At 40.0% G+C, this 21,955-nt stretch overlaps 1 protein-coding gene across 8 annotated transcripts in view; it reads left to right on the forward strand.

The window, feature by feature from the left end:
- The first annotated feature begins 3,714 nt into the window (after window positions 1-3,714).
- Window positions 3,715-21,955, forward strand: part of DOCK7 (dedicator of cytokinesis 7) — a 185,493-nt gene continuing 167,252 nt past the window's right edge. For all 8 annotated transcript variants that reach the window (XM_061184108.1, XM_061184109.1, XM_061184110.1 and 5 more), the window contains exon 1: window positions 3,715-3,967. In XM_061184108.1, coding sequence (XP_061040091.1) covers window positions 3,930-3,967 — 38 coding nt within the window. In that variant the 5' untranslated portion in view covers window positions 3,715-3,929. The remainder of the gene's footprint in view (window positions 3,968-21,955) is intronic.

Consider the following 21,955-nt stretch of genomic DNA (forward strand, 5'->3'; position numbering starts at 1 on the left):
TCTCAAGCTCTGCTTTGGGGGAAATGTAAATTAGGGCAGGATCTCAAAATACTTTAGTCCATGGCATTAATTCACTCAGAAATATTTACTGAGTGATTATAATGGATCGGGCAGTGTATTAGATACTGAAAATACGATGGTGAACAGGAGATCAAGTGTGATGGCATACATGGATAAATGGGCAATAATTGAATAATGTATCAAGCATTATAACAGGGTAAAATAAACATGGGTGCTATTAGTTGTGAAGCGTGGCCAGGTTTAGGATCCCTGAATTGTCCCTTGCAAAAATCCCATTTGCTAGGTAGTAGGGGAGACTGAATGACAGAGGACAAGGCAGCCAAAGCATCCCTAGCTTGGACTTTGTGCCCAACTCCCAGGCTTCAGTTTGGGAATGAGGTAAGCCTAAGTGGCATGGCCGAGTCCTCCCTTCCTCCAGGCCACTACTTTGGCCCTCCTAGAGCCTTCATTGGAGGGAGCCCCATGTTGCTCTTACTGCATGAATCCAGTGGTGCTTCATAAAAGCTCAAGCCTGAAAAAAGGAAGCACTCCCTAACTCCCCCCACAAAAATCCCCAAAGAGAATACATTCTGCCCGCAAAGCCAGAATTTTATTCCTTACGACACAAAAACTGCCCGTTTGTACTGTGGCCTTAGAACCTTGACCTTGCCACAACCATTACCCTCCTTAGTGCTATATTAAAGGTGGAAACTTGAGCCCAATAAAAGTTAAAATGTGAAACGAATGTGACTTTCCTCCCTTTTTTCTTTTTTCCTGCTGTATCCCTAAGTCTTCTGCTTGAAGGACTTTAGAACACTGTGTACATCTAATGAGAAAAGTGTCCTGAGGCTTTCTCACCTAAAACTAACTATTTTGAAGCTATTCAGCCAAATTGGTCCTGGCCCTTGGTAATTCCTTTGCCAGTATCTTTCTATCAGTGGGGAACTTGGGTTACGAATCCCAGTCAATGGCTGGGCCATTGGTGGTCCCAGAGTTCCAATGAGCCTTTCCACAAAGTTTTAACTGGGTTAAACATGGAGTTAAACTCCATCCAGTTTTCTCCACCTCATATGAAATGAACATCTTGTCTTCACCTGATGCTGAGAACTGATACTATCTAGAACTTATACGTAGCTTCTTGAATTTTTCCTGTTTTAGCACTAATTTTTCCTGTTTGCTAATGACAGGAAAACCCAACTCAAATTAGCTTAAGCAAAAACAAAACAGAAACAAAGCAAGGCACCCCTCCCCCTAGCACTTTATCAGTTCATGTTACTGCAAAGTCCAAGGCTCAAGTAATGTTATAAGGAGTCTTTTTCCGTTTTTTGCTTTCCTCTCTGCTGTGTTTGGCTTCACTCACAGGCAGGCCTTCTTTAAGTGGAGGCTACTAGTACAGCAAATGCAAATTTTACTTTTGATTGGGCCCAACAGTCTTGGCTTGACTCATGTGCCTACCCCTAAACCAGTCACAGAAGCCAGGGGAATGTGCTGCTCGGCTTGGCCAGGCCTAGGCCAATGCTCATCCTTGAAACTGGGCTGGGGGAATATAGAAGTGTGGTGATTGAGACTGGTGGATTGAGACCTGTGTGTGTGTGTGTGTTTGTGTGTGTGGGCTGTATGTGCGGGTGTGCACACACACACAGGGGGTAGTGTGGGGAGCATGGACGCTGGTCAGCCAAAACAATTCCCCTCTCAGTCCCTCTGTTGAGCTCCACACATATCCCTGAGACTGGACTCCTGTGGGACACGGATACCCGCCCACACTGGACTTGTCTGTGATGTCAGCTGTTCCCCAGAGGTGGGGACCACCATTCTTGCCTGAAGTATTCCCCAGACTCTGTCTAGCCTGCTTACAGCTTGTCCTCTTCCTGCTCTAAATGTTCCCACCAAGCTGCACAGTGCATGCAATGTCTTTTCAGACACTTTGGCAACTAGTGAGTCATGTACACAAAGAACCATTCAAAGCAAAATGTGGTCATTTCTCTGAGAGAGTAGTGAAAAGATGTTTGGAGAGCAGAGATAAAGGCATATAACATCTGGCTGGGAGCATGAGAGCAGACAAACGATTCAGCGACTATCAAGCACCCAGGACAAGCTTAAGGGTAGGATGAATAATGATAATAACAGTGATAATAATAACAGCAGCTAATATGTATAGTACTTAACCATATGCCAGGCCCTGTTCTAAGAACTGTGTGTGAATTAACTCAATGAATCCTCATAATACTCTTTCAAGTAGGTACAATTATTACCCTGTTTTAGAGTTGAGGTTAAGTAACTTGCTCAAGGTCACATAGTAAGGAGGTGGCAGCATAAGATTGGGTTCCTATCATGGAGGGTCTTAAAGGCCAGCATACAGTGTTAGCCTTGACATGTAGTTCTTTCAGTAGCTGTTTCATGTTTCCCAATGGACTCAAACTTCCTGAGAACAGCACTTTGTACTACACTTGGCAAGAAGCTACATATGTACCTCTTTGAATAGACCACCTTTACTGGAATGAGCATTGTTACACAAAATAAATGAAGTCTTCCACACTGGTTAGAGCACTGTGGATCTGACAGGAAGTTATGGATCTGACTAATTGAGGCTTTCACCTCTGACTCAATGTGTGACTCTGGGCAAATGAACTAATGCCTCCATGCTGCTGACTTTCCAACTGTAAAAGAGAGGAAAAGAAGTATCCAACATACTTCACAAGGACACAGCAAGACCATAATAAATAAATAAATAAAAATAAATACACATATTAAATTCTTGCAACACTTAAGAGAAAGGTACTAAAGAAACCAAGGTATTTTTCTTAGTTTCACCATAACATCAGTAATCAGCAAATATGCATTAGGAGCCAAACACATTAGACACTGGGATTACAACGGAATAATGAAACATGATTTCTGCTAGTCCCTGTTTTATAAGATTTGATGGGCAAGATCAGTTTGATTGGTAAATATACAGATTACTTAACAGAATATCAAAATGCTAAAGTACATTAGCGCTCATCTGGTTCAACATATATATATGAAAAATGAGATTCAAAAGGGATATGTAATAGTCTCAGCAAGACTGCTACTAACGGGGAAACACGTGTCTTCAAAGAAAAGGCCTGGGCTCAGGGTTTGAACTTCGGTTGAAGAGGTTACCATCTGTGTGACCCGGGGTCAGCCGCTTAGTTTCTCTGAACCAAATTCCTTTTCTCTAAAATGAGGATAATAATTTACTTCCAAGAGCTGTTGTGAAGATTAAGTAAAATCATGCATGCATGTAAAACTTTAATCCAGTGCCTGGCTTAGCACCACAAGTCAACTGTTATTATCGTTACCTCTGCAGGAGAAAGCTCTTTTCTGGCTCTTTTTCTGTAAGAAAAAACCAATCACAAGGTCGCAGCAGAACAGAAAGTGCTTTCAACTACTCGGAGATGGGTGCTGCAGGAACGTGGACCCAGCCATCCCGGGCGGCAGAGCACAGCCGCCTTGGCAAAGCCCATCTTCCATTTCCTTCCGTTCCTTTCCGGGAGAGCCAGGCTCCCCCCCACGCGCTCGGTTATCTTATTCTCCTGCTTCGCCAGGTCGCTGGCCCCTCTCTGGCTTCTCTTTCGTCCTCTCGTTCATGCGGGCCCCGCGGCAGCCAGGAGGCCAGAGCCTGCAGCTCGCTCCGTCCACGCCCCAGTCTTCCTCTCCGCTTCCGCGGGCCGCAGCTGCGTTCCGAAGCCAGGGTTCCCGAGGGGATTGACGCGCTGGGGGGGAGGAGCGGTTTCTTGCTGCGCGCCTCTCAGGAGCATTACGGCCGGGCTCGTTCCCGGCTCCGGCCGCCAGCCCCAGCCTCCCGGGTCCGGAGCAGGGACTGGCGGAGGCGGTGAGGGAGGGAGCGCGAGTGAGGAGGCACGCGCCCGCCCGTCCGCGCCCAGACCGCCGCAGCCGCCTTAGCAGCCATGGCCGAGCGCCGCGCCTTTGCCCAGAAGATCAGTAGGTAAATCTGGGGCGTGGGGCGCGCCGCCGTAGCCGGGGGAAGAGTCGGAGAGTCCTCCCGGCCCGGGCCTAGGAGGCGGGTGGGTGTGGCGACGCGGACGCCGGGATCCCGCGGCCTGGTCGGCGGCTGGGCGGAGGGGCGGAGGGGGTTCGCGGCGGCCGCCGAGGCCTGGCGCCGCCCTCCGAACCCGGCCCTTAGCCCGCGCCTCGTCCAGGGGCGCTGAGAGCCCCGCGCGCCCGCCTCCGCCGGCTCCTCGGGCCCCCGGGCCTGGAGTTCGCGGCGGCTTATTGAAGGGAGGGCGGGGGAAGCTCGTCAGCCGGGCGCTCGGCGCTTCCCAAATTCTTTGTGTCCCCACCCCCGGGCTGGCCGGGGCCCTTTCCCTCTCCCTCTCCCCGCCCACCCCCGTTGCCCCTCTGGAGGGTGCGGGGGTCCGCCCTCGTCTCCACCCCAACAAAAGATTCGGCGCGCGGCGGGCTCCCGGCCGGTGCGAGGCCGCCCGTTCTTCAAGCCTCTCACCCTTCCCAGAAATCTGACAGGAATCCTCTTTGCACCCAGGGGTCCAATTCAGAGTGGACTCGTGCACCCAGAATCGAAAACGTACGGCCTAAATGAAAAGTTGAGAGCTTGTGGTCTGCACCTTCGGTGTCCAGCTGCCCGATCTGACGAATTGTAGGCTGGAGCTTGATCCTAGTAGCGTGTGAATGTAAACTGCGCCTGTGTTTTTCATAGCTCCAGAGGAAGATGGATGATAGGCAGTGTTCTTTATACACCGGCCCTTTGACTCGTGTTTTAGGAGTCTAGCAATGAGCAAGCGATCAAGGTTGAGGTTTCTGAGCTTTTCACCTACTTGTGGTGGGGAGGTTGCCACCTTTCTCCCCCCTAAAACTAAAAATTGAATTACGGTGGAGGATTCTAATATTTGTAGACTTTCATTGTGGAATATATCAGTGTGTATGACACTAGACATTTTTTGTGTAATAAGACCATATTTCTGTTAATCTGAAGTCCCAAGAGAAGAAAGAAACATTCGAATGTATTACTTTTTCGACAATTGTATTTCTGTGACTCTGGATCTTTTTAGTTTGCTGATATTTATTAAAGATTTTTGGACCTACCAAACAGGTCGTTTCTTAACTGCTTGAACTTCCATAGTGTTACTCTACTTTGGCACTTTTTCATTTAAAACTAACATCTCTTTCATTTAAGCTTTGTGCTTTTTTTTTTTTTTTTTCGAGCTTTAAAACACATATTTCATTTTCTCCTTAAGAGACAAAATAGCAAGTGCTTAAGAGCATAAGCTCAGACTGTGACCACGGGCTTAAATCCTGACTCTTATTTTCTAAGTTGGCACCTTGGCCAAATTGTTTAAGTTCTCTTAAGCTTTACTTGTCTGGAAAATGGGTAAAAAAAACGGTACCCAGCTCATAGAGTTGTTGTGAACATTAAACGGAATAATTTGTGTAGAGGGTTTAGTACAGTGTATGGCCTTTACTAGCTATCACGGAACACTTAACAATAATTAGTATAACCTAGGGAGCTGTGATAGACTTAATAGGAAATTATTACTTTTGTTCTTTTAAAAATTTTTTTTGTAAAATAACTTGGTTTTGTTTCTGAAGGCAGTGCCATTTAAAAATAGACGTATTACTTGACATGCATGCTTAGTATTAATTTCTCTTAAATAGAACCAAAAGCTTATCTCTGAGAACATTGTGCTGGTCAAGAAAGTGCACATTAGGGAGTTAGGTGTGAAATACGTACAATGTCTGTTCTCCATTCATGGAATTTGTTCTCAGATAGGACATGACAAAACACAAGAAAAAAAGATAACCAGTTTTGCAAAACAACAAAAACGTTCAAATTAGTATAGCCGTGTAAAGTTATAAAAGTAAGTAAGGCAATGGAAATGAAGAGACATGCATTGATTGGAGAGATACTTAGGATGTAGGCATGGCAGTGATTGATGATTGCTTGGATAAGGAAGGTGAGGAAGACTGAAGAGTCTGGGAGGACATCCAAGTTTCTGACTTGGGCAACCAGGATGGAGGCAGTTGTTGAGATAAGGGAGGACAGGAGGAAGAATGGGTGTGAGGGTGGGAAATGAGGTGGGATGGAGATGATGATTCAGTTTTGGACATGTAGATTTTGAGGTGCTCATGGAGCATTCAAAGAGAAGTGTCTATGAGGCTGTTGGTACAGGTTTAAGGTGCAGAAGAGAGATTGGGTTGGAGATCTAGATTTGGGAGTCATCAGCAAGTAGATTGTAATTAAAGCCAGAGGAGTAGATGAGATAGTTGAGGAGGAATGCACAGGCTTAATCTGGAGGGAAGACCAAGGACAGAACTGCTATCGGTGATGAATTATTATCTGCTTATTGTGAATGAAAGGTACTTTCCTCCAAGTTACCAAATATGGCTGAATAATACCTCTGAATAAATTCTTGTTCTGCTTCTTAGTTTCCTACTGGGGGAAGTATAGCACAACTCTGGAGACAGACTGCCTGGTTTGACATCCTAGCACTGCCCCCCATTGTGTAAACTTGGGCGAGTTACTTCCCTTCCCTTTGCCTCATTTTCCCTATCTATAAAATGGGGTTAATAGTAGGATTCACCTTATAGGATTGTTGTAAGGATTAAATAAATCCATACGTATAAAATGCTTATGACAGTGCTTTTTAGATAATAAGTGCACAGTAAGTATCACTATTTTTTTTTATTATTACAGGATTTATAATATGGCCTAGGACTATTATTTGGAAGTACTAATCCTTTTTATGATATACCTGTATGGACTTTGTTGCTCTGTGAAAAGCCTGTTGCTACTGGAAAACTTATTTTTCTTTTTTAAAGCTTTATGATTTTTCAGAAACCTTTACTTTGAAAAGAATTATACTGATCTCTTTTCTGGCTCAGTTATTTCCTAGTCCTTTGCATTTAGTGCTGTTATTTTTTGAGGCTGTGATTTGGTGATTTCTCAAAGCTCTGTATTCTGCATCACTGATTGTGCTACTAACCTTGGCTCATCATAGAAAAGCAGACTTCATGTCAAGTATTGCCTCTTGTCTGTTCTCCCTACATTTATGTATGTATGTATGGCTGCGTTGGATCTTTGTTGCTCTGCGTGGGCTTTCTCTAGTTGCGGTGAGCGGGGGCTATTGTTTGTTGCGGTGCACAGGCTTTTCATTGCGGTGGCTTCTCTTGGTGTAGAGCACAGGCTCTAGGCGCACGGGCTTCAGTAGTTGTGGCATGCAGGCTCAGTAGTTGTGGCTCGCGGGCTCTAGAGCACAGGCTCAGTAGTTGTGGCACATGGGTTTAGTTGCTCCGTGGCATGTGGGATCTTCCCGGACCAGGGATCGAACTCATGTCCCCTGCATTGGCAGGCGGATTCTTAACTACTGAGCTTCCAGGGAAGTCCCTGTTCTCCCTACTTTTTGAGGACAAGGCATATGCCTTGTTAACCTTTGTAATCACTCCCTAGTGTATAATAGGTACAATTTATGGAATGTTGATTGTAGATAAATGATCTAGGATTTTGTTTGGATTATTTTGTCATATCACTTGATATTCAGCTGTAATGAAGAACATTTGTGTATACTTAAAACACTTTTTACCACATTCTCATCTTCATAACCCAGAGGGCAGAAGAACGTAGTAAAGAAGGTAGGCTCTAGGTCACATCACCCAGGTTGAAATTCTACCTATACCAAGTAATAGCTGTGTAATTCTGGGCAGTTGATCTAACCTCTTTGTCTTGGTTTGCTCATCAGTAAAGTGGAGCTAAAAACCTCTGTAGGGTTAATTTGAGGATTAAATGAGATAATACATGTAAGACACTTAGAACTGTGCCTGAAACATAACAAGCATTCAAAAAATGTTAGCTGCTGCTATTATTCCTATATTATTTACTGTTATTTATTTATTTGTTTATTTTTATTGGGATATAGTTGTTTTAAAATGTTGTGTTAGTTTCTACTGTACAGTGGAGTTCCCTGTGCTATACAGCAGGTTCTTATCAGTTATCTGTTTTATACATATTAGTGTATATATGTCAATCCCAATCTCCCAGTTCATCCCCCCCCCCCCAACTTTCCCCCCTTGGTGTCCATACGTTTGTTCTCTACATCTGTGTCTCTATTTCTGCCTTGCAGACCGGTTCATCTGTACCATTTTTCTAGGTTCCACATATATGCGTTAATATATGATATTTGTTTTTCTCTTTCTGACTTACTTCACTCTGTATGACAGTCTCTAGGTCCAGCCACGTCTCTGCAAATGACCCAATTTCGTTCCTTTTTGTGGCTGAGTAATATTCCATTGTATATATGTACCACATCTTCTTTATCCACTCCTCTGTTGATGGACATTTAGGTTGCTTCTATGTCCTGGCTATTGTAAATAGTGCTGCAATGAACATTGGGGTGCATGTGTCTTTTTGAATTACGGTTATTTACTGTTATTTATTATTCCCATAATCCAGATGCAGAACTGAGGCCTACTGAGAATGAGATTATTTGCCTTAATTGAGGCTCAAACCCTAGTCCTCTGATTTCAGATCTTAAATTATTATTATTCGACTGTATTTTCTTTCTGCAAAATATTTTCTTCTGTGGTAGTTCTAGATTTTCTAATAGTGCTGCTATTAGTATACCAGAAGTTACCCTTGTTTTCTTAATCTTTGTTAATTTCATATCATTTTGCTGCCTAAGGAGCAGAATTTAATGAAAGGCTTTCATCAGATCTTTATTTCCGAGGAAAATCTTACATGAGTAGGATTTCCTGGATATAGGCTTATTTATAACCTCAATTGTTTTTAGTCTTGAATCTGTTCATAACTCTGGCTGAATAGGCCCAATCTTTTAATCTACTTTGTTCAATTCATAATCTCACTCCTGATCAAAGTAAATCCTTTCCACATAGTATCAACTATTTCAGTGCTGCCTGTTTCATCACTTTGGACACATATACCACTTCCCTGACCTTCTGTTATACTCATCTCACTAACTGTTAATGCTGAATGTCTAACCTATTTCTTGCTCCTGAGCTGCAGAGTAGTGTTAGAGGGAGACTAGAATAGTCCAGAGTTGATCTTTTTTTTAAAAAAAAAATATTTATTTATTTGGTTGTGCCGGGTCTTAGTCGTGGCAGGCAGGCTCCTCAGTTGCGGCAGGTGGGCTCCTTAGTTGTGGCACGTGGGCTCCTCAGTTGTGGTGTGCAAACTCTTAGTTGTGGCATGCATGTGGGATCTAGTTCCCTTACCAGGGATGGAATCCAGGCCCCCTGCATTGGGAGCGCAGAGTCTCATCCACTGTGCCACCAGGGAAGTCCCCAGAGTTGATCTTTTATTAATTAATGTCTTATCATTTGAAATGAGGTTTATTCCAAATAATTTCTCTTATTTATCATCTTTGTTTCCCTACCCCATCTTTTACCGGAAAGTTTGGGACCATACCACATGAGTCCTTCATTTTAACCTCAGCATATGACTGTCCCGACATATCGTTCAACCATCTTTCTCTTGAGCCTGAAAGGGTGTCTTGTACCTAAAACTTACCTGTTTTATTGTACTTTGAATCCCATACCTTGCCACCTCCTCCCAACCTTGATCTCACAATTTTCCCTTTCCTTTCTAGCATCTTCAATCTATTCTTTTTTATGGATGTTTCCCTTAAGCCATAAGACTTATCCTGCCTTTCTCATCATAAAACAAAGAACCATCGAGTCTTCTGGCATTTCTGGCTGCCAACCAACCATTCCTTTTTCTTTCATAGTCAGCTTTCTCACATGTATGAGGTATAGTCACCAGTACTTCCTGCATGTTCTCTTTCTCATCAATCCTGGGGCCATATGGCAGTGCTTACCATGCTACCTTATGTGTACTTAGATTACAGAACTCTTGAGAATTAGGAAAATTTGATTTTTTCTTTTGTTCATCACTGATTTCATGAGGTACATTTTTTTTTTCTTTTTCTTTTTAACTTTCTCATGCTTGCCCTCCTTTCCCCTTTCCCCCTATTTTCTACTGCTTTTCAGAGCTCTTTGAGGGCTGGTCTAGGTCTTTTTATCTCCAGTGCTTAGCACAGAAACTGTGTAAACTGGACGCATAAGAAGTGTAGGAATGAACGCCACCCTGCCACCTTGGAGCATCTTTCATTGCCTCACAACAAGGTCATGGCTGATCTAGTCCCTCCCTGCTCTAATTCAAACGTGTTACAAATGAAGTCTCCCTAAAACACAGCTTTTTTTTTTTTTAATTTTTTTTAAAATTTATTTATTATTTATTTATTATTTATTTATTTTTGGCTGTGTTGGGTCTTCGTTTCTGTGCGAGGGCTTTCTCTAGTTGCGGCAAGCGGGGGCCACTCTTCATCGCGGTGCGCGGGCCTCTCACTATCGCGGCCTCTCCTGTTGTGGAGCACAGGCTCCAGACGCGCAGGCTCAGTAGTTGTGGCTCACGGGCCTAGTGGCTCCGCGGCATGTGGGATCTTCCCAGACCAGGGCTCGAACCCGTGTCCCCTGCATTGGCAGGCAGATTCTCAACCACTGCGCCACCAGGGAAGCCCTAAAACACAGCTTTTATCATGGCATTCTTATGTTCAAAAATATAAACGTAGTGGCTTCTTATGGGGTTAAATCCAAACTCCTGCTTGCATTTTAGTCATCTATAATCTGGTCCTTCTCTTGTTGCTTATTCTCTAGCTTACATTTTGGACTAGTCAGTCCGGTGTTTTCACTTTACCCCCACAAATGCTCTGCTCATTTCCATCTCTATAACTGTTCTGTTGTTTTTTTTTAATATATCCTGCCTCTCCTTTTCTAAATCTTACCCTTTGCTTCAGAGCACTCCAAGCTGCTGTCCTGACATTTGGGATAACCATTTCCTTGCTTTTCTTTATTTTTACTACCTATGAATGCATCCCTAAGCAATATAATTTTTTATTTTTGAATTCATTTAAATAGAATCATACTGTATGTTTGCTTTTCTGTCTTACTTCTTTTGCTCAAAATTATATCTGTGAGATTCAGCCATGATGTTACAAGCAGTTGAAGTTCATTCATTTTCATTGCTTTATATTATTTCATTGTATAAATATACCACAATTTTCCATTCTACAGTAGATGGACATTTGGGTTGTTTCCAGTTTTTGACTATTAGAAACAGTGTTGCTGTGAGCATTCCTATACATATACTCTGGTACATATGTTCATGAGTTTTTCTATGGTATGCTCAGGTGTGGAATTGCTGGGTTTTTATTGCTTGTCCTAGCAGTTTTATTTATCATCAAGTTTATTAGGCAATGCCAAACTGTTTTCTAAGATAGTTGTGGAAATTTACACTCCCACAATGTTGCTTTACATAGGTACCATCACTTGGTATTGCCAACTTTTTCATTTTGCCAATCTGGTGGATGCATGATGCTATCTTATTGTAAACGTTTTAGTACATATTTACTTGATAACTAATGAGATTGAGCGCTGTTTTGTATGTTTATTGACCATTTGAATTTACTCTTTTGTAAATTACCTAATTAAATAGTTTGCCATTTTCCTTCCTTGTTTTTTCCCTTTGGATTGTCTTTTTCTTATTGATTTGTGTGAGTACTTTATATGTATTCAGTAGATTAATTATTTATTGATTATATGTTTTGCAAATATCTTTTCCTACACTGTGGTTTGTTTTTTAATCCTTTATTTATAGAGTCTTTTACTTTTTTTTTTTTTCTTTTTTGGGCTGCACGTTGCGGCATGTGGGATCTTAGTTCCCTGACCAGGGATCGAACCTGGGCCTCCTGCAGTGGAAGCATGGAGTCTTAACCACTGGGCAGCCAGGGAAGTCCAAAATGGAGTCTTTTGAAGACTAAGTTTTAATGCAGTGTATCAGGGTTTTTTTTTTAATGTTTAGTATTTTGGGGGTCTTGTTTAAGAAATATTTTATTCTCTGAGGTCATTAAGATATTCATCTGCTTTATAATAAACTTTGTAATTACCTCCTTTGTGTTTAGGTTTATATTCCACCTGGACTTGATATGTGTATGGTGTGAAATTTTAATTTTTTCAGAATGGATTCTCCTTTCCCCATTGATCTGTCCTGCCATGTCTATAATAGATGTGTGTGTCCTTATTTGTGGGTCTTTTTATGGGCTCTCTATTTTGTCCCAGAGGTCTGGTTATACATCTTTTCACTAATTATAAACAATTTTCATTATAATAAGTTTTGGAATTTGGTAGAGTATCTCCTCCCACCTTAAAAAAAAGTATCTTAGCTGCTCTTAGCTTTTTGAATTTCTGTGTATATTTTAGAATCTACCAAAAACAAACAAACAAAAAACTCCCAAATCCTATTAGAATTTGATTGGGATTGCATTGACTCTGTACATCAATTTGGGGGAGAAATGACATTCTTATAATACTGATTCATGGTTGTGGTGTATCTCTCCATTTATTTAGGTCTTCTTTATATCACACAATGAAATTTTGTAGTTTTCTCTGTCAGGTTCTTGCATATCTTTTGTTAGATTTATCCTTAGGTATATAACAATTTTGTATCAGCTATATACCTTGCTAAACTCTTGTTAAATCTAAGAATGTATCTGTGGATTCCTTTGTATTTTCTTTTTCCTAAAATTTTTACCAAAGTTTAATAATAATCCTTGATTCTTCAAAATGGGCACAGGCTTTTCAACTCTGGACAGTCCTCAGGTTACACAATAGCTTTGTGGGACTGATTCAACCAGAACTATTATGCTTTCTCGGGAAGACACAGGGTCAGTCTTTTTCAGGAGACCTTATATTCCAGCTCCATACTTGAGAAACTCCTGGTACAGGATAGACTGAACAAAGCTGAGGGGGAAGATCAGGCTGCAGTCAACCTACTTACTCTCCTGTGGCCTTTATATTTTCCATGTAGACAGCCGTATCATCTGAAAATCAAGAATTTTTGTTTTATCTTTTCCAAACCTTGTAACTGATTTATTTTTTTGTGTTTGTCTGCAGGCTATTACCTTGCATTACTGTACAGATTTTTACTACAATTTCTATTCAACATTGTGTTAATATTGAGCATCCTCATTTTGTTTATAATCTCAAAGGGAAAGCTTTCTGTGTTTCACTTAATATTAGGCCTGGTGATTACTGTAGGTTTTTTGTAGGTACTCTTTTAGTCTGGGTTCCCTAGAAAATAGAGACTGAAACAAGGATTAAGAGTTGAGGCTTGGACTTCCCTGGTGGCGCAGTGGTTAGGAATCCACCTGCCAATGCAGGGGACACGGGTTCGAACCCTGGTCTGGGAAGATCCCACAGGCCGCGGAGCAACTAAGCCAATGCGCCACAACTACTCAGCCTGCGCTCTAGAGCCCGTGAGCCACAACTACTGAAGCCCGTATGCCGCAGCTACTGAGCCCGCATGCTGCAGCTACTGAAGCCTGAGCGCCTAGAGCCCATGCTCCACAACAAGAGAAGCCACCGCAATGAGAAGCCCACGCACTGCAATGAAGAGTGGCCCCCGCTCGCCTCAACTAGAGAAAGCCCGTGCACACACAGCAACAAAGACCCAACGCAGCCAAAAAAAAAAAAAAAAAAAAAAATTGAGGTTTTTTTCTGAGAGGCATAATCCCAGGGCATTAAAAGAGAAGAGTGAAGTGAAGAGAAGGATAGGAAACAATGTAAGGTGATACCTTATCTTCTTGGCCACTGCTTCACAAAGAGCTAGAGAGAGATCGTTTGCCAGGTGTGCATGCTTGGCCACACAGGATATCTTTAGACAGAGGAACAGTTCCTTAGATGTGTAGATGGGACTGTGGAAGAAGAGGAAATTTATCTACCTGCTTTTCTCCTGCATCCTGTTTTCCATTAGTCAGTTCAGTCTCCACAGAGAGTTAGTTCCCTTTAGTTTCCGGGATGCATCTTTTGGACCCCTTTGGCAACCGCTTGAAATGTCTCTGCCTTTTCAGTGGCCTTTTACAGAAGAGACTTTTTGGTTGCAAGTGACAGAAACTCAAATCAGATTAATTTGCACATATGAAAAAGTGCTGACTCATGTAACTGAGTACATTGGGTCCAGGGATATAGGTGATGTTAGCAGGCCTCTTATCTTCATGTCTTGGCTAGATTTTCCACAAAATTGTAACAAAATGGTTACAATGAGAATTGACAGCACCAGGCTCAAATCCTACAAGTTTAGTTTTGGCAGAAAAGATCCAGGAACTCAGTTATTGATCTGGCTTGGATCACATGTCCTTCCTTGAACCAATTACTGTGTTTAGGGATATACGGGATTCTGGCCAGTCCTGGGTCATATGTCCTGTATGGTTTGGGGGAGAGATGTGATGGTGTCAGCAACACCCAATCTCAAGGAATGAGTTCCTTATCAAAAAGGAGTTTCTAACCAAAAGAAGGAGGGTCAGAGTGCTGGTCCCCAAAACAACTGATATTCTTTAAAATTAGTCATTTGAAGTTGTGTAGCATCACTATAATCATTTAAATATATAGCTGTATAGTCAGCTCTACTACCTGCTAAAATTTAAATGTAACTGGTGAAATACAAAAAGCAAACAAAACCAGGGTAACCTGATGCCAGCTGTGGATCCCCTGTCTCTTAACTTTTTTAAGTTGAGCTGTCACCTTAATGCCAACTCAGAGCCTCCCAAGGAGGTCTACTTGGTTCTTGTTTTTTGGCTTTCCCATGCTTCTTTCTGCACCTGCACTCCTGCATCATCATGAGGTGTTCCATGTTTGTCCTGTGACACCAGAAAACTGAACTCCTTCACTCATATCAGCCTTTTAATGATTTTCATAAACTTTGCTAAAGATACAGGGATGGTGGTAAGGAGCCTCAGAGTCCAAAACTTTCTTAGTGACTCCACTCCAACTCTCCTCTTTTTCCTGTCACCATCATTCTTTCTCTGACTATAAGCAATTTCTTACCCTTATCTTCACAGAGTAGTTCCAACCATATCCAAGCTCTTTTTGTTTTTTAAAAAGACAACTTTATAGAGGTATACTTTACATACCGTACAGTTAATTCATTTTAAGTGTACCATTCAGTGAGTTTTAGGAAATTTATAAAGTTGGGAAACCATCACCCACGATCCTGTTTTAGAGCATTTTCATCCCCCTCCAGAGCCCGTTGTGCCAGTTTGTAGTCACTCCCTAGTTCCACTCCAAGCCCCAGGCAACCACTAATATACTTTATGTCTGTCTCTCTCTCTCTAGATTTGCCTTTTCTGAACATATCATATAAATGGAATCATACAATATGTGGCCTTTTGTGTCTGGCTTCCTTCACTTACCATAACATTTCAAGGTTTGTCAAGTAGTAGCATGTATCAGTACTTGTGAAGTGGCATTTCATTATGGTTTTGATTTGCATTTCCCTAATGATTAGTGATGTTTTTCTTGTGCTTATTAACCATTTACATATCTTATTGGTGAAATATCTATTAAAATCTTTTACTCATTTTTAAATTAGATTATTTGTCTTGTTTTTGAGTTGTAAGAGTTCTTTATATGTTTTAGATACAGGCCCTTTATTAGATATATGATTTGCAAATATTTTCTCCCTGTCTCGTTTGCTTTTTTATTTTCTTAACGGTGAATTTTGAAGCACAAAGATTTACATTTTGATGAAGTCCAATTTATTAATTTTTTTTCTTTTTAGGGATCATGATTTTGGTGTTGTTATCTAAGACTCTGCTTAATTCATACTCAAGAAGATTTCCTTCTCTGTTTTCTTCTAGAAGTTTTTATAGTTTTAGCTCTTACTTTTGGTTTATGATCCATTTTGTATTAATTTTTGTGCATGGTGTGAGAAGGGGTCTAAATTCATCTTTTGTATATGAATGTTTAGTTGTTGTAACACTCTTTGTTGAAAAGACTGTCCTCGTCTCATTGAATTACCTTGATACCTTGTTAAAAATCATTGATCTGTATGTCTGTCCTTACAGTATCAAACTGTTCTGATTACTCTCATTTTACAGTAAAATTTGATAGCTGGAAGTGTAAGTCCTTCAACTTTTTTCTTCTTTTTCAAAATTGTTTTGCCTATTCTGGATTTTTTGCATTTCTGTAAACATTTTAGGATCAATATCAACATGAATTTTACCAATTTCTGCAAATATTCTTTTGGGGTTTTGACAGGGATTACATTCAATCTGTAGATTAGTTTGGGGAGAATTGCCATCAACAATATTAAGTCTTCAAATCCACGAACACAGGGCTTCCCTGGTAGCGCAGTGGTTAAGAATCCGCCTGCCAATGCAGGGGACCTGAGTTCGATCCCTGGTCCGGGAAGATCCCACATGCCGCGGAGCAGCTAAGCCCATGCGCCACAACTACTGAGCCTGCACTCTAGAGCCCGTGAGCCACAACTACTGAGCCTGCATGCCATAACTACTGAAGCTCGTGCGCCTAGAGCCCATGCTCTGCAACAAGAGAAGCCACCGCTCACCACAGCTGGAGAAAAGCCCGCGCGCGGCAACAAAGACCCAATGCAGCCAAAAAAAAAAAATAAATTAAATAAATAAATTTTAAAAAATCCATGAACACAGACTGTCTCTTCATTTATTTCGAGCTTTTTTGATTTCTCTTAGTAAAGTTTTAAAGTTTTCGGTGTGCAAGTCTTATACCTCTTTTGTTAAATCTATTTCTAAGTATTTTATTGTTTTTGATGTTATCATGAATGGAATTAAAGAATTATTTTTGGTTTGTTTGTTGCTAGTTTATAGAAATACAATTGATTTTTGAATATTGAATTTGTATCTTCTGACCTTCCTGAACTCATTTATTAGTTCTAGTAATTTTTGGTGGATTCCTTAAGATTTTCTGCCTACAGGATATATTGTCTGTGCGTAAAGATAGTTTTATTTCTTCCTTTCCAATCTTAATGCCTTTAATTTCTTCCCTTTCCTTCCCTCCTTCCCTCCCTCCTTTCCTCCCTTTCCTCCCTTTCCTCCCTTTCCTTTCTTCCTCCTTCCCTCCCTTTCCTTCCCCCCTCTCTTCCTTCTTTCCATTTTTCCTTCCTTCCTTCCCATATTCCACTGGCTGGATCCTGCCGTGTAGTGTTGAATAGAAGTGGTGAGAGTACACATCCTTGCTTTCTTTCCCGTCTAAGGAGGAAAGCATTTCATCATTAAGTATGATGTTATCTGTAGGCAGATGCTGTAGGAAAGGGAAGGAGGGGACGAAAATTTGAGAAGTATTTAAGACTTAGGATGAACAGAGTTTAGCAACTAATTGTATACAGTTTACACCAGGATATAATTTGTATGTTTGTGGGTAAGGAGATTCTGGCTTTATTTTTATGAAGTAGAGTGGAGCTAAGGATATATTTATTTCCTTTTGGGAGGATTGACTTTTTACAGTAGAGGTTTTTTTCCCTTCAGTTTTCTTTTTAGTTGCCAGTTTCAGATCAGTGTTAATTTTTTCAAATGCTAAATTTAAAAATCTTTTTTCTGTAGTTATAACTTAATATGTTCCATGAAGTAGGGAACATTATTATCACCATGTTTTAGTTGAGGAAATTGAGATATAATGAAATGCTGTAGATCAGAATGATGGAGACTTCCAAGTCTCCTTAATACAGTGTTTTCTAAATCTTTAACTTAAATGTTATCCCAAAATAGCATCAGATGGGATACATGAGTCATCTGACATCTTTTTTTTCTTCCTTCTCCCCCAAAAAGAACTATGTCTTAAATGTTAAGTGTATTATAGAGAAGGATTATTTCTGTTCTTTGGTTTCACAAATCAACCTGTATGTGTTTTTGTTTTCTTGGGGTTTTAGTGGTTACTGGTCTACTCTGGACCTTAATTCCTAAAGAATTCAACACAGGATAACTTACAAATGACAGTGCCTCAGATGGGAGTTTTATTTAGCCATCCGTGAAAGAGAAACAGATCATAGCAGTGGTGGTAGTTATTATAGTGTTCCTATTAATATGTTGGTATATACTACAGACATTTTCACTGGGCATCTTTAACTGACCTCCTGGTTAGGTTCTGGAGAATAGAGAAATAATATAAACTGTAACTGGAATTATTTACCTTTGGAAACTTGCTTCCATGGAAAGAGGCCTTGGGAGTTTTATGGATCTGAATTCAAACCCTGCCTTTACCTTTCATAAGTTACTCTATTTTTCAAGTTTATCTAAAAATATCTATTTTTTTCTTACTATAAAATAATGTATGGTACTGCAGAAAATGTGGAAATACAAAAGGCCCAAAAGATAAAATAAAAATCACCCATAATTCTTGATTTAGACAAAAATCTCTCAGTGGAGCTTACATTCAAGCGATGATCTTTGCAAAGACTAGAAATAGCTTAAATGTCTACCAGTAGGGACTGGTTAAATATGTTGCAGTTTATTCATTTTATGGACTCTATATCAGATAAAAAGGAGAACAGTTGTTAAGAGTGGGGGCTCTAAGTTGAGACCTTAGTGCTATTCGTTATTGGTTGTATGACCTGAACATCTTAAAACTTCAGTATGCTGGTATAGTGCCTATTTCATGAGTTCTTCTGAAGATTAAATGAGGTATATCAAATTTAACACTTTAATGTGTATCTGGCACATTGTAAATGCTTGATAAATATTGTTAGAATATTATTATTAATTTTATGTTCTGATATGGAAAGATTCCTAAGATATATTAAGTGAATATGTAAGATATTAAGAAAAGGTTATGTATGATGTTATATGTCATATTAAAAAATAAGGATTTCTTATATACACACTGATGTACACACATCTTTTTCTTGAAGGACACCTAAGAAAATATTCAGTGGTCATATGTGGGGAATAGGGTTGGGGATTGGAAATGGTAGAGAGTTATACCTTTTGTTTTTACTTCTTTGTGAAGTTTGAGTTTTTAATACCATGTACATTTTCCTTTTATTTACTTTTTTAATCATTTTTTTAAAAGATGTCTTCCTTTATCAAGTTGTTTTGTCTTTTCTCCATACTGGAGAAATCTTATTTTCTCTGCTTCTCATAGTAAGTTTATTTACATAATTGTAGAGCTTGAATGTAGTTCTAGAACCAGCCCTTTGCAGATATGCTAAAGATGTATTAGAGACTACTTTGAGATAAGTAAACATGTTATCTTGTTAAAACATTGCTAAAAAAGAAAAGTTTCACATAGAATAGGAGAGCATTGTGTTTCAGTAGGAGTTTTTTTTTTTTTTTCCTTCAGTAGTAGTTTTTAAACTTTACCAGTTAACAAATGGGATAGTAATGATGTCAGCTAGGCTCTTAAAGAAAAGGTTTTACACGTGTAGAACTCTTCTGCTGATTCAGATTTTTTCCCCCCAGCAAACACTTACCTGATTACTTGACAGTAATAGATAAAAAGGCATACTTCTTGTCTCTTTCCAATCAATTAGAAAGCAACAATACTTATAGATTAATTTCCTCTGAAAGGCATTTGGAAAGTCCATATACTAGGTAGTCTCTAAGTTCATCCTTTTCCCTTACCTCCCTTTCTCTCTCTCCACTACACCTGTCTCTCCATTCCTCTTTCTCCCCCCCCCCCCATTGTCTTGTCTTAGACATCGAGGATGTAAGGATTAATAAAATATAGTTCCTGCACTCAAGAAGTTCCTATCAATTGTTCCATTCTAGCATTCTTATTGAACTACTTTTTTGGGGGGAGGAATTATGAATTTCACTATAGTCTCATTTTTTTCACTTCAGCTTTTTAAACATTTTTTAAGCACCCAGAGTGTGCTAGGCACTCTGCTGGAGGGTGCAAAGGTAAGTAAAGCTAATCGCTTAGTTCCTTGCAAGGAGATAGATAAATAGATTTCAGAACAATTTGATAGGTGCTATGACTAAGGTACTGCTCGGTTATCACAGTGAGGTAGTTCTTGATAGGAAAGTGGCACCAGACAGAGTTAAAAAATGTACGTTTTCTTTAATGGCAGAAATTAGCCTGCTTTGAAAGATTTATACAAAAAAAGAGACATAGCGTACTCCTATCAGAAGTAAAGTTTCCTGTCCTCCTTCATTCCTCAAGGAGGTTGCAAAGGTACCTCTGAAGAGGGAGAGTGTGCCAGGCCTGAGAAGCCATATTCTTGATACTTCACCACACCTTTTTTTTGTCCACCATACTTTTACATCTGTGGGTCGCATTACTACTATTCTAGAAAAACCTACTTTGCAGTTTATGTGCTTCTATCAAAGAGAATGTTTACAAACATTAGGCTTTCTCACTGCTGAAATCAAACTCTGTCAGCAAGGCCAGGTTCTTATTCCACCATAGAAAGCAGTCTGGCTAGTCTGCTGTCTGTCTGAACTAGCCTTCTGGAAACTCCACTTCCTTAAATGAATGCGGATAAACACAAAATGCTTTGAAAGCACAGAGGACGAGTGTCTAACCTGAGGAAAACAGGGCAGAAATAATCAGGCAGGGATATATGGAGGGTATGATATACTTCTTGAAGAGTATTTGTCACATCTGTATTCCATATTTAGTTTGCTGGTTTTCTCTGTTAAGGCAGAGTAACAATAATTGAAGTGTTTTAAGCTAAATTATAGACATCATTTGCATCTCTAAAATAGAAGGACATTTCCCTCCATTATTATAATACTGTTTTCCCACATAAAAAAAACACTGATTCTTAATTATGTAATACCTTGTCCATGTTCAAATTTCTCATTATCCCCAGAAATGTCTTTTATAGCTGGTTTGTTCAAATCAGGATCCAGTAAAGGACCATTCATTGCATTTGGTTATATCTCTTAAGTCTTTTTTTCCCTTTTTGAGTAGACTTTAGTTTTTAGTCTTAAGTCTTTTTTATGCTAAAACTTAGCCCACTGCCTTTATTTATTTATTCATCACATTGACTTGTTGAAGAGACTTGACATTATAGAATGAGCTTTCTTCTGGTTTTTGTCTGATTGCTTTTTTTTTTAGTATTGTTAACACTGTTCTTTGTATTTCTTATAATCGATGTTAGATATACAGGTTTGATTCAGTTCAGGTTAAACATTTGTGGCACAAATACTGGAAAGGTGATACAGTGTTGCATTTCTTTAATCTATCGTTTTCTCTATTTTGCCTCTTTTGGTCTTTAATACCAACTATACACAATGGTAGAACTGTGATTCAATCCATCAGTCATCAATCATGGACTTGGATAGTCACAGCATTGGAGTATCATCTGTTCTTGTTCTTTTTCTTTTGGGGAGTTTTAGCTAGCCCTTTCTTGCCTTGTCTCTGATATGTGCCCTTACCTGGTATATTCCATGGTATATTCCCTTACACTTCTCCCCTGAGTTCTGTGTTTAATATAAACAGTGCCAGTTCCAAGAGATCTTATTCTCTTATTTGCATATTACATTGCAGATATTTTTTTGTCACTTTATAGGAGTAGCTCAACTAACCTCTTTTATTTTAGTCTAAACTCTCCTTACTCATCTTTACTCAGGTGTTTCCTCTGGTCCCATGAAGAATGACTAGAGATGAGAGAGGCCCAGATTGGCCTTGGGACGTTCTGGAAATCATGGTCGATGGGGCGTCTGAAAGTGGGACGAGGTTAGAGGAAAGGTTAAATGCAACATAATTTTCCCTCAGGATGTGGATCCTTTGTTGGTTATTTCTAATATCCCATGGTGAACGGCCTTAGCGAGTGCTTTCTTTTGTAAAAACTGTAATGCATGCTGACATAGTGAGGGAGCTTATGGAAATGGAGAGAGTTGGTAAGGAGTTAAATAGGTCAAATATTGGATCATGTGCTTTTGGAAGGGGAAGAAGATATTCTGCTATTATAATTTAAGAGTGTAAGTAACTATGGAATTTTTGACCTACTCTTCTTTCCACTTTGCAGTTAATACTAATAGCTTATTAGACGTAAAAAAGACTTCCTTGTGTTGCTTTACTATATGAGCTTCATTAGGAGTAGGAAAAATTGTTATTAAAAAAGTAATCTGTGATAAAGGATTTTAACTGATATCAGGTACTGTTATTCCTGATAACAGTTTATTCATTACATTTC

This window comes from Eubalaena glacialis, chromosome 3 (assembly GCF_028564815.1).
Source record: "Eubalaena glacialis isolate mEubGla1 chromosome 3, mEubGla1.1.hap2.+ XY, whole genome shotgun sequence".
NCBI classification, from domain to species: domain Eukaryota; kingdom Metazoa; phylum Chordata; class Mammalia; order Artiodactyla; family Balaenidae; genus Eubalaena; species Eubalaena glacialis.